Source organism: Branchiostoma floridae, chromosome 6 (genome assembly GCF_000003815.2).
Source record: "Branchiostoma floridae strain S238N-H82 chromosome 6, Bfl_VNyyK, whole genome shotgun sequence".
Classification (NCBI taxonomy): domain Eukaryota; kingdom Metazoa; phylum Chordata; class Leptocardii; order Amphioxiformes; family Branchiostomatidae; genus Branchiostoma; species Branchiostoma floridae.
Window position 1 is genome coordinate 20,934,131 of NC_049984.1, and position 13,151 is coordinate 20,947,281.

The following is a 13,151-nucleotide window of genomic DNA, read 5'->3' on the forward strand; positions in this document are numbered from 1 at the left end:
TCGGGCATGAGTTGCAACAAAGATTATATGTTATTATATATGTTGTAACAGTAAACCAATGCGCCCGTGGAAGAGGGCCCCCATGCGGCCGTCAGATAGAAGTGCAGGATGACGTCATGTCACATGTGTCATGTGATGTGATCACATCAGTCCGACATTTTGCCTGAATAATTCTCTCCTGGGTAGGCTGCTGCCTTGTCCGACCGGGCGGTAAAAAGAAGGTAGAAACATGGCGATGCAGGAGCTGTACTTCAATATAGACAACGGGTACCTGGAGGGGCTCGTGAGAGGGTTCAAAGGAGGGATTTTGCGGCGGGCTGACTACGCGAACCTCGTACAGTGCGAGACTCTAGAAGGTGAGTGCTAGCAGCTCTGCTGAAAAATATGACGTCCTTCATACTTTACGTTATATAATCTTATTTTAATCATAATTACATTGCCATATCCCCCCCCCCATAGTTGATGGCCTTATTAATATTACACGGTATATAGACAAGGTGGATTTGTCTCACGACACCGCCCCTCCCTCTTACACTGCCCCCCTCCCCTTCACAAACCTACCAACCCCTTACACAGCCCCTACCCCCAGACACAGTCACAGAATCTAGATTATGCTGTGTACTCATAACTAGTAACGTTAAGGATGGCAGTTTGATGGGATTTAATTTCGCGGTAGCGGGAAAATGTACTTGAACCCCACTGTTACACACAGGCAGGCAGACAGACAGACAGACAGTCACACACACACACACACACACACACACACACTCTCACACACACTCACACTCACACACTCACACACTCACACACACACACACACACACACACACACACACACACACACACACACACAGAAATTTTTTTTTTACACAATATGATAGTAGCCGATGTAGGTGGCGCTTTTGCGGTGAAAAACAATCCCAAACGAGGATGAGGGGGGATACAAGCTTAGCTACTCCAGTTAGAAGCTCTGACGAAGGTGTCTAAGAAACGAAACGAAAGAGCGGTTCAAACTGGAGCACGTCTCCTACCCAACCGAAAGTACTCTACTCTACTCTACTCTACTCTAGTGTTCCATTCTCTTGGCTGCTAAATACTACACCACATGCTCAGTTTAAATTTACAGGTTAATTCTTCCCTGTAATTGACATTGATAACTGTTCCCTCCCCCTGTCTGATATATCTCAAATCTTGTCCCATGCTGCTAGATCTCAAGCTGCACCTGGCCAGCACAGATTACGGGAACTTCCTGGCCAATGAGCCGTCTCCGCTGACCGTGAACGTGATTGATGACAAGCTGAAGGAGAAGATGGTGATTGAGTTCCAGCACATGAGGAACCAATCAGTGGAGCCGCTCTGTACCTTCATGGACTTCATCACGTGAGCAACACTTTATTCCAGGATAAGGCCACACCAATGTAATTTCTTGATTCTCGGATTTTTCCAGAAAAATATTGGGGCGGTAGGTCGGAAAAAAAAGAAAAAATATTGCAAAAAGTCTGTGGTGAACTTATTTAACTCTAAAAAACAAGGTAAGTAGTCAAATTTTCAGTTTTTCATGGCATGATTTATCCAATGAATCTCTTCCTTTGATTTTATACCACCGTTCTGATCATGTGGCTGCAAATAAGCTCTCTGATTGGTTTATCAGCAGTATGTGCCCCTGGAATGGGGTTTTTAAAGGTCTGCAATAGCAAAACCTATTTTTCTTGGGACTAATTTTTTTTTTTTTGCAAATCGGAAAAAAATGGGTCGGGAAATCCGAGAACCAACAAGTTAAATTGGTGTGGCCTATAGGAGAATTCTTTTTACACAACCAGCAGGTACTTACATTGCTTACGTTTCAATGTCTCTCAGACACCTTCGTGAGAGCTTCTAACTGGAGTAGCTAAGCTTGTATCCCCCCTCATCCTCGTTTGGGATTGTTTTTCACCGCAAAAGCGCCACCTACATCGGCTACATACTAGTATAGCGGTGAGAAGCAGAACTCCAGTTAGAAGCTCTGACGAAGGTGTCTGAGAGACATCGAAACATAAGCTATGTAAGTACCTGCTGGTTGTGTAAAAAGAATTCTCCTAATAGTCCTAAATCCTATATTCTACCAACCTGATGAAACTATTTTGCAAAAGTTTATTTCAGCTTCTTTTTCCTTCCTGTGCACAAGTGCAGTGTACCAGTACACTGGGCCAGAAATGGACTTGTAGAAACCCTTAGGTTCAGTTAAGAAAAAAACCTACATGTAAATGTCGGGAACCAGTTTTGGACATTGCTGTTTCTGTCTTTATTACTGAGCTTTTTCATTAACTACTTACTTGATTTACATGCTAGTGACTTTACCTTGCTAAACTGGTCTTCCAGTTATTATAATTACATGCTGTACTACAAAATGTACATGTAGTAGTGATTGTTCTGGTTAGGTACAGGTAAAATTGGAGCTGACTGACCCGTCCCTTTACCCCCCCCCCCCTCCACCACAGGTACAGCTACATGATAGACAACATTGTGCTGCTCATCACTGGGACATTGCACCAGCGACCAATCAGTGAGCTTATCACAAAATGTCATCCTCTGGGTAGTTTTGAGCAGATGGAGGCTATCCACGTGGCGGCCACCCCTGCAGAGCTCTATAACGCCATACTTATCGACACACCTCTAGGTAAGTGTTTCTGTGTTACACATGTACTGTAACGACAGCTGGTATAGCCGCCATTTGGCGTAACGGACCTGCTGTGCTGTTTAGGCAAATGCCTGTCTTACCTGCCTACCGTTCTTGATGACCATGAGTGCCACAAATAATAGTCCTAGAAAAAAAAAATTACTTTTTAATAGACAAGAACATTAAACTTATTTGACAGTGCGTGCCACGTACAGAGAACAACAGGCTTCAAGAGGTAATTAAGTTAGTCCCATTATAGGGGCAGTGGGTTGTTATCCACTGTGTCTATGGTAGGGTATCGGAAGGCTCTCCTTCCCCCTTCTTTTACAGCCACAACTCAGGTACTCATTTTTACACCTGAATGCCTTTTACCTCAAGATCAAGCCCAGGATCTGGATTCTCGGCCAAACTCCCTACAGTCATGCCACAAAAGCCATGACCCTACAAATACTGTACTTATATGAAAATGAGTATTCTGTCAGTGTAAGTGTTAAAAATAATTGTTATATTTTTGTCTTTATCTTCAGCTCCATTCTTTGTGGACTGCATCTCTGAGCAGGACTTAGATGAGCTGAACATTGAGATCATCAGAAACACACTGTACAAGGTCTGTCATGGAGTTACACGTTCTTTGTATGGTTCAAAATACCCATCGATATCTGTGATATGCGGGCTACATGCACAATGTGTTGTTGTGGGCAAAAATGAAAATCTGGGAGGGTGCGGGGACATGGATTGAAATGTACTTAAGCCTGCATGATTCAGTCATACGTAGTTAACACCTAAAGGTGGGGTCACACCTGCATATATATCTAAGTCCGTATGAGGCTCGCATGGGAGTATTTGCCTCCACCAGGCTCCACAGGTCGTTGGAAAAATAATAGAAATTGGACAAACGTAAACAGGTAACATGTCAGACAAGTTAGCTGGGTCACTAACCGTACTTCTTGGTCAGCTAACTCATCTGGCATGTTATGTATCTATATTTGTCCAATTTGTACTATTTTTCCCGCGACCTGTGGAGCCTGGTAGAGACTGAGGTTCATACGCACCTCAAACGGACTTGAATATATACGCATGTGTGACCCCACCTTTACATGTATCATAAGAGCACTTGTAAGTTGCTACCTTTGATTAACACAAAATCATAAACTTTCAATTGACATCCTGTAATGCTCATTTAACTTTTAAAGGTTACCGGCAGAAATGGGACAGCTTTTGCATTTGCAGGGACTTTTTTTTCAGATTGTGGCTAAAATTTTTGCGAAGTTGGTAGCTGAAAACACACACCTTGCATTTGCCAATATGAGGCAGACTGGGATACCATTTTGTAGGTCTGTTTCTAGCAGTACCAGCCTCACCCAGAAATAATGTGCAGAACTCAAATTTTAGGGCATAATTAGCTGCATCCTTTTATCAGCCCTCAATTATTGTGGTCATTACTTTCCAGTCAATGTCCTTTTGAAAATACTTTTAAGTAAGTGGCAAGAAAAGCAAGCCTTAGGGCCGGTGAACTGTGGTCAGAGCTATGTGGGTCAAGTTCCTCATGCCATAAAATCTTTGTGAAGACATAGTCAAGACATTAGATGAGCATTCTCCTCATATTGCAACAAGAAATAGGTGAGTATTCAACTTTCAGATTATAGAAAGTTGACCCTCACACCTCAGGTCACAGCTCAATTTTCTCCTTCTCACACACATAACATTACTAGGTTTTACCTGCAAAGTAATGATCACAATGATTGACATTTTGGTAGATGAAAGGCTTCATGAAAGGCTTTATACTTCATGATTATGCCCTGAAATTTGAGTTGTGTGCCTTTTAGATGAGGCCACAAACTAATTGATCACCCCTAGTATAGCCTGATAAAAAATGTCACCTGTTTAATTATTTGTTTCTGATGTTTCTATTTGTATGAAGGCATACTTGGAGGCCTTCTATGAGTTCTGCAGTCAACTGGGAGGGACAACATCTGAGTTTATGTGCAGAGCTCTAGAGGTGAGAGACTTTTGTGTTGAATACTATCAGTCACAAGGATTCTTGCTTTATATGCTTTAAAATATTTCTGTAACAGTTGGAAACAAACAGAGAACCAAATCTGGCAAAATCTGACGAACTCACAATTTGAAATCTTTCAAAAGTTTGAAGCTGACCGCCGGGCATTCATCATCACCATCAACTCGTTTGGGACTGAACTGACCAAAGATGACCGGTCCAAGCTGTACCCCCGCTGTGGCAAGCTCCATCCAGATGGACTGGCCGCGCTGGCTCGAGCAGACGACTATGACCAGGTCAAAGCAGTGGCAGAGTATTACGGAGTAAGTGTGTGGTAGCACTAATGTCCATCTTCAACTAAATATCTTACTTAGATTTCTACCAGTCATGAGCCCATCACATTGTACAATGTCTGTGGAAGACACCTAAGGATGTATCTGATTGTGGAGTGAATGGGGAGTGTCAGGACAACTATTGATAAGTTGCCATACTTTTTGTTTCAGGAGTACAAACCACTCTTTGAGGGAGCAGGTAATAATCCTGGGGACAAGACTCTGGAGGACAAGTTCTTTGAGCATGAGGTAAAACATGTCAATCTTACTCAGAGACAATACTAGTTATGTTTTCCAATGGTGGATCCAAGTTGGCACGGCACCTCTTAAAGGAAAGCATCAGAAAATCTTCAATTCATTATTTTCCAGTAGTTTACTCATTAAAAAGTTGATGTACGTCAATTTTTACATTGATCCGCCTAATATGACCCTGTAGACACGTTTGAACTTCGCGCTCTCCTCCTCTCTCCCGCCGCGCTGGGCCATGACGTAATCCGAAACTTCGTCACGGATCCGAAACTTCTGGCCAGCCATTTTGCTCGGTGAACCTCGGTCCTCTCATCGGTAAATAATCACTCCACCATTCTGGAGTTTAGTCCGCTGTTGTTGACAATTACCTTCGTGGACCTGTAAGTCGCGTTGTGAGCTGTCTACGAAGCCATAGTCCCCGGGAGACTGAACATGAATGAGCTTGCCTGCGAGTAAAGCGCGCGGCGACGGAACGAAATCAAAACAATGGTGGAGGGGGAGGTTCACGCACCGTGCCATTCTGGACTGTTACAAGAGCGAGTTCGAGTCAGTTCTTACCTTCTCCTTTCCGGACAGCACATCGATAATTACACGTAAGCTTCCACGAATTAGGGTTGAATTTACAGTTGTCCAACTAACATTGACTTAAAAAAAACCCGAGTTTTCGTGACATTTTTCCTCTGACAGCATACCCTTGATCGCTACATATCGAACGATCCCGTTTTCGCGCCCAAACACCGTCATAACAACAGTCGGGTGAAAAATGGTCAGAGCAGATCCACGCGCCACATGGCAATTTTGACGAATTTTGTCAATTGTCCATGACGGCTTGATATGAAGCTTCACAGCGATTAGCCACTTATGTAGCCTGCGATCATCATTCTTCGGAAATCTGTAACGTTAAAAACTTATTTATTTGCTCTCCGTGCTTCCATCGTACACAGGCCGGCATGGTGAAATTATGGCCCGAAATGATCGGCTTCGTTTCAGAGTCCGTGATTTGTTTTGATTGAACACCCAACAATCTCCGCCAAAGCTACAAGAAAAACCAGCCAGTCCAGATAATTTCCTCAGAAACAGAAAATAAAGTGAAAGGCGCGGCGTGAATCGCTCGAGTCTGTCAAGTTTTGGTGCTATCTGTTTGGGCACGAAAACGGGATCGTTCGATATGTAGCGATCAAGGGTATGCTGTCAGAGGAAAAATGTCACGAAAACTCGGGTTTTTTTAAGTCAATGTTAGTTGGACAACTGTAAATTCAACCCTAATTCGTGGAAGCTTACGTGTAATTATCGATGTGCTGTCCAGAAAGGAGAAGGTAAGAACTGACTCGAACTCGCTCTTGTAACAGTCCAGAATGGCACGGTGCGTGAACCTCCCCCTCCACCATTGTTTTGATTTCGTTCCGTCGCCGCGCGGTTTACTCGCAGGCAAGCTCATTCATGTTCAGTCTCCCGGGGACTATGGCTTCGTAGACAGCTCACAACGCGACTTACAGGTCCACGAAGGTAATTGTCAACAACAGCGGACTAAACTCCAGAATGGTGGAGTGATTATTTACCGATGAGAGGACCGAGGTTCACCGAGCAAAATGGCTGGCCAGAAGTTTCGGATCCGTGACATCAGACGATTAGCACGGGGCCATTACGTCATGGCCCAGCGCGGCGGGAGAGAGGAGGAGAGCGCGAAGTTCAAACGTGTCTACAGGGTCATATTAGGCGGATCAATGTAAAAATTGACGTACATCAACTTTTTAATGAGTAAACTACTGGAAAATAATGATTTGAGGATTTTCTGATGCTGTCCTTTAAGAGGATGAACTGAACTGAACTGGATCCAAGTTAGGAAAGTTTGTACTGTTTAGGCTAGCTTCAATCTAGTAGTCACAGGAAGTTTCTGACCTGGTCAGCTTTGAAGGCACGGTTATCAAAGCTTTATATAAGTGTTCTGATCAGGAACATTTGATTTTGGCAGTATTACTGATGACTCATTTAGCAGATATCATCGAGTACCCCATTTTTAGAAACTACAAATATATTTGTTACCCATATGGATAAAAGTTACCTACCGGGTAGCATCCACAATGATCAGTGGACCACAGCTTAGACCTAGGAAAAAACTGTTGTGTTTCCTGTTTCAGTCCTAAAAAAAATAGGGTCGGTAGGTAGGGGCTATCTTTTTTCTTGTAATTTTTTTAGGCAGGCCAAAACCCTAGTGATACATATTACAATACTGTTGAACAAAGTAAACTGAAATGCAATGTCAAACTTTAATTTTGTGTATAATAGATACATTCATCCTTCATTAGATAGGACAAGCAGAGTTTTTACTTGAATTTGAAGCAGGCTAAATAAAAATTCTAACTGGGAGCTACATTGTATGTGACTCCACAGCCCACCCCAAAAATAAATCTAGGGTTGGTAGGTTTTTCTAGGGTAGGTAGGGAAACAGGAAGCACAACATTTTTTTTCATAGGCCTTAATGTCCTAAGGACTGCAACTATTGTGAGTAGCATCCATGTTGGTCCAGGTGTTGTCTCCCCTGCTAACCCAGCATGTTCTGTGTCCCCAGGTGGAGCTGAATGTGAATGCCTTCATGCAGCAGTTCCACTTCGGTGTGTTTTATGCCTACATTAAGCTCAAGGAGCAGGAATGTCGCAACATCGTGTGGATCGCCGAGTGCGTCGCTCAGAGACACAGGACCAAGATCGACAACTACATTCCCATCCTGTAGATCCAAACTGAAACACATGTCCGTTAGGCCTGTCATCAGTAGATATGTGTTTGTACTAGAAGTCAGTCTGAAGCAGGACTCAATCATGATTTCCAACACAAGAAAGGTTTTGTCAATCTACTGCTTCTATGACATCACTTGACGTGTTGCTTTGCTCATGCCCTGACAAAAACTGGTTCTGAATGAATGATTAGAATTTGGTTAAGTCCATCTTTTCCATGTGTTCACAGCTTCAGAAAATTGAATTTGTCCATTAGGCCACACCAATTAAATTTCTTGGTTCTCGGATTTTTTCAGAAAAATATTGGGGCGGGCAGTCGAAAAAAAAAGAAGAAAAAAAATTACAAAAAGTCTGTGGTGAACTTATTTAACACAAAGAACAAGGTAAGTAGTCAAGTTTTCAGCTTTTCATGGCATGATTTATCCAATGAATCTGTTCCTTTGATTTTATACCACTGTTCTGATCATGTGACTGCAAATAAGCGCTCTGATTGGTTTATCAGCAGTATGTGCCCCTGGAATGGTTTTTTTTAAAAGGTCTGCAATAGCAAAACCTATATTATTTTTCTTTAATAGGACTAATTTTTTTTTTCCAAATCGGAAAAAAGTGGGTCGGGAAATCCGAGAACCAAGAAATTAAATTGGTGTGGCCTTACCATAGTATAGTTAAAAGGAATATGCGTTGGTTAAGTTGGTGCTTCTAATAGGATAAATACCTTGTACATCATACATTATTGTGATTTGTTAGCTGTTATATTGAAACCTGTTACTGCTGCTGTACATACATGGAATTGTATATTTAATTGCACACCTTTTTTCATTATGATAACAGCTGACTTGGTTTCATCATTAATATGATATCACAGTCTTGCAGACAAAATGATGTCATCTTCCAGGCTTAAGACTTGTGTACTATTGTTAAGAATGTTTCTATATATCTATGGTAAGTAAAGGGAAAGATGGTGAGTGAGTCAGTATAAGTGTTAGTGTTGTGAATCTAGAATGAACAGAAATGTAAATTGAATGTAAAAATGGTCTTCAAGGTAGAACTTATTATACATAGAAATGACCAAAACATTGATTTTTTAAAAATCATTCAGAGCCTACAGAAGATGTGTACTATGTAGGGTAGATGATATATGGAAAATGGTCTTACAGGCCATTTAGAACAACAAATGTGGTAGAACACAGACTATTTGACATGATGTACATGTATTGCAATCTTATGAACTATGTACATGTAGCTTGTAATGTGCTTAGTTGAATTTACTGTGATTACAAAAACAAGGGTGTACTTTGTTTTCAGATCTACAATATATTAAATCTTACCCATATTTGCATACAAAATATACATAAAAGTAAGTATGTTCGACAAATGATGCAAACCAATAAAATCTATACTATAAGTCATTATGGAGAGGGCCTGTAAAAGAAATAAAAGGATGCTGCAGAAGTACATGTATATAATATAAATTTGTCCTAAAAATCATTAGTGACTGTTTTATTAAATTCTGGAATATCATAACTTATTGGTGTAATATCTTCTGTGAACAGTAAACCATGAAAATAAACGGATTACTTTGGGCACATTCGTTACACAAGCATGTTTTGGTTATTACTTGTTACTACGTTTTGCTGAACTTATTCCTTGGTTTGTCTTCTGTCTTACACAAGATAGCCCATTGAACTTTTAATTTAATTCTGCTCACTCTTTTAAAATGTACAACCAACAGGTGAATAAGTAGTCAAGACAATGATAAACTTTGCATACATATCAATTTATTCAGTTATTTGTACAAGGAAAAAAACACATACATGTACTAGAACTTGGTACTCTGAACGTTATGGATGGCTGGCATGCAACAGATCAGATAAGTCTTCAAGTGTAGTGTAGATTTACGACATCACATAACAGGAAATTGAATTGCCATGGCTTTACCAATGAGAGCTTATCAGGCAATGACAGGTGTACACTTCAGCAGCACAGGTGCAGTCATCAGTGGGACAGCACAGGAGCAATCACCAGTGGGACAGTACAGGTGCAGTCATCAGTGGGACAGCACAGGTGTAATCATCAGTGGGACAGTACAGGTGTAATCACCAGTGGGACAGTACAGGTGCAATCACCAGTGGGACAGTACAGGTGCAGTCATCAGTGGGACAGCACAGGTGCAGTCACCAGTGGGACAGCACAGGTGCAGTCACCAGTGGGACAGCTCAGGACAGCTGGACAGTCTTTACAAGTCAGCTGGGGTGATGTGATGGCGCAGACTCCTCACCCTGGAGGACACAGCAAGGAAGTATTTGGCAGTTATCAGTATACAGTTACAATATGTAGTTACATGTAGACGGAGTAAAACGACACAATTGCCAGGTTGGCAGACTCAGTCAAATGCTAGGCTGCCCATGAACATTTCAGATTGCCGCAGATTCAATATAATCGTAAGCTCTACAAGTGGATTGGGAATTTCTGATTTTCGTTAGCATTCAGCTTCAGTGAAATTGATCAAAAGGCAGAAGGCAATGTCTGACATATGGAAACCAGTGGATAAACTCGAGAAATGATGAAGGGGAATGGAAATGAGAGCTCAATATTCCATTCTCCATGCTGATTCTGATGTTACAACATTGATTTGGATCCTTGATGCACACAGCGGTAGGAATCTACATGTACATTATGTAGGTTGGTCCAAACCAAATATGGCTGCATGGGAAAACAGGTGTTTCAAACCCTGGATATCCACAAGTCATGCTTATCAAAATGTGTCAAGTCTTCATCCAACTCCGTGGAATGAGAGTCTTTGTAAGAATAAAATCTCTCCTTTCACAAGTCTATGTGGCCTTTACAGATGTATGTGCACCTTACCTGTGAAGAAGGTGGTCATTTAACAAGTCACTCTTGACTTCATCTCCACTCTCTTCACTGCTCTCTCTCTCACTCCCACTGTCCTCCCTTTCATCCCTCCATCTTCTCTTCTTCTTGCTCTTCTTCTTGTGCTTGTGTTTTGACTTTTTACTCTGAAGACACACAAAAATCAAGTAAGCCATACATGTACCTGTGTGCCTTAGGTACAAAAAACTTGTGGCTGTGAAAAAGAAGTCTAACCTCTATCATAAGTAATGCTCCACTGCACCCCCCCCCCAAGTCTGGTCTGTTACATATATTAAACAATTCAATTGTTAACATTTGAAATCAATTTGGTGTCCTACCTTTTTGTCCTTCTTGTGTTTATGCCTGTGCTTGTCCCTCTGACTGTGTTTGTGTCTATGGGAAGGATGGTCTCCTGTCTGTGAGATTTGAGGACTCGTAGAAACTCCTCCTGAAACTGTACAGAGTTGACAGTTAACATCCATTGGCATAATACCGGCCGGAATACTTATACTGGCCAATGACATAAACGATAAATTTTCGGTGATCCACTAGCGCAGCAACAGTAATTTCCAAGGTATGCACACTTCAGACATCCACGTATTTCACACATTTTCAAAAAGGCTTCGATAACAGTGCATTTGAAGACAACACGGCCAAAAGTTTTCAGTTCATTTTTGGGGCAGGCGAGCTCGTCGTGGGACAAACACACTGTCACGTTCATCGCCAGATTTGTAGATAATAATCACATGTGCTCACGGCACAAGACGAGCATGATTCAACAGCAATCTTGAATTTCTTTTGGTGACCTACAACTCGTGTAAAAGTGTGAAGAACCGTTGCATTATCGCCCGGATCTACGGCTGAATGGGTCAAATTGAACGTACGTCGCCATTTTCCCGCCATTTTTAATGCTACGCCAGCAGTAAAGTTTTACGTCATAGCGGTTGTGACGGACCAAAATTAAATGAAAATTCTTGTCAGTATACGCCCATTTTCTCATGACTTTTTGTATGCTCATGCAGGTTTTTGTTTTGTGCAACTACTAACAGGAAAGGAAGGAACAACAGAGGATGTATAAAGGTACATAGCGGCAGTTAATTGTGCCGTGTTTCGTTCGGCCGGTATTATTGCACCCCCTTCCAACCACACGCCCGTTCTCCGTGCAATTCTGCGGTGTGTTCCAATTATGATATTATGTTTTTAGCAGGACAAGAGAGACAAAATAATATACACAGAAGAAGTGGCAAAGGTAAGCTGTAACAGCAACATGTAACTGGAGAAAATGATGCGTTGATCATTTGCCAAATTAGCATTGCTTGAGAAATTGCAGTAAACCGGCCGGTATTATGCCAATGGATGTTAACACTAAAACATAATATGCATGTACATGCCAGCTATTGGCAAGGGCTCAAGTCTAATCTCAGAGCTAAGAGCCAAATTCAGTGTCCCACGCTACATGTACATGTATCTGAAGCGTCTGACTGTTGCCAAAATCATATCCATAAATGATGTTTTAAGATAAATGGGACAATAATTGGTAGCACTACAATATCAATCAATCAATCAATCAATTAATCAATCAATCAATCGATTGCATCATGAATTGATATAGACAGTTCGGACAGTTCTTGCCATGTTGTTCTGCACTTTGCGTAGACAGTCCAGCCGGATACAATACCTGTATATTAATTCAATAACACTATGACAGTAGCTGACTATAATGATGTACATGTATATTGGTTCCATACCAGTTGGAGGTAGTGCTGGTCCATAGAACTGTGCTTGTTCTGCAGTGTTTGTCAGCTGTTCCTGTGGTTCACTTCTGTCCCACCTGCTGACAACTGACATTCTGGGATCTAGATGGAAAATATTCATTTTGAAACAAATGTGCAACAATGACATGTACACATGGATTAATATAGAGAGGAAAGGAAAACTTGAATGTTGTGTGTGCAACACTGAAAGTAGAAGAAAAGTATCTTTCACTATTCAGTTCAGTCATCCATCAGGTGACACTAAAGTATCTTTAGTTAATTATATCCCTGCTGGTACTTTTTTATAATAAGTTTTTTACTTGCCTGAAGACTAATTGGAAGTAAACGGTAAAAGACAAACAAGCATTACAATAAAGAACAATACGACACATCAGGGTCTGCATGTCTTTTACCATGAGATGCAGCAAGCTATATTTTAAGTTACTCCTAACTTTAGCCTGCCTGCTCTAAGTACTACTTTTTTTTTAATACATAGTGTACACAACAGAGTGAGGGTTAACAGACTACAATAGTACGGACACTCCAGAGAGCCACAAGAAG

The 13,151-nt window shown here is 41.4% G+C and overlaps 2 protein-coding genes across 2 annotated transcripts in view; one reads left to right on the plus strand and one right to left on the minus strand.

Annotated features, from left to right (window-relative positions):
- Positions 1-112: 112 nt before the first annotated feature.
- LOC118418373 (V-type proton ATPase subunit d-like) lies at positions 113-8,358 on the plus strand. Its single transcript, XM_035824248.1, has 8 exons — positions 113-356; positions 1,209-1,380; positions 2,478-2,656; positions 3,184-3,263; positions 4,578-4,655; positions 4,799-4,975; positions 5,156-5,233; positions 7,803-8,358. The coding sequence occupies exons 1-8, from the start codon at positions 230-232 to the stop codon at positions 7,962-7,964; spliced, it is 1,053 nt and encodes a 350-aa protein (XP_035680141.1). The 5' UTR covers positions 113-229; the 3' UTR covers positions 7,965-8,358.
- Positions 8,359-8,783: 425 nt separating this feature from the next.
- LOC118418372 (G patch domain-containing protein 1-like) overlaps positions 8,784-13,151 on the minus strand; it is a gene marked incomplete in the record, with an annotated part of 19,502 nt that continues 15,134 nt past the window's right edge. Inside the window, 4 exon segments of the mRNA XM_035824247.1 lie at positions 8,784-10,244; positions 10,831-10,982; positions 11,175-11,290; positions 12,585-12,692. Coding sequence (XP_035680140.1) covers positions 10,202-10,244; positions 10,831-10,982; positions 11,175-11,290; positions 12,585-12,692 — 419 coding nt within the window.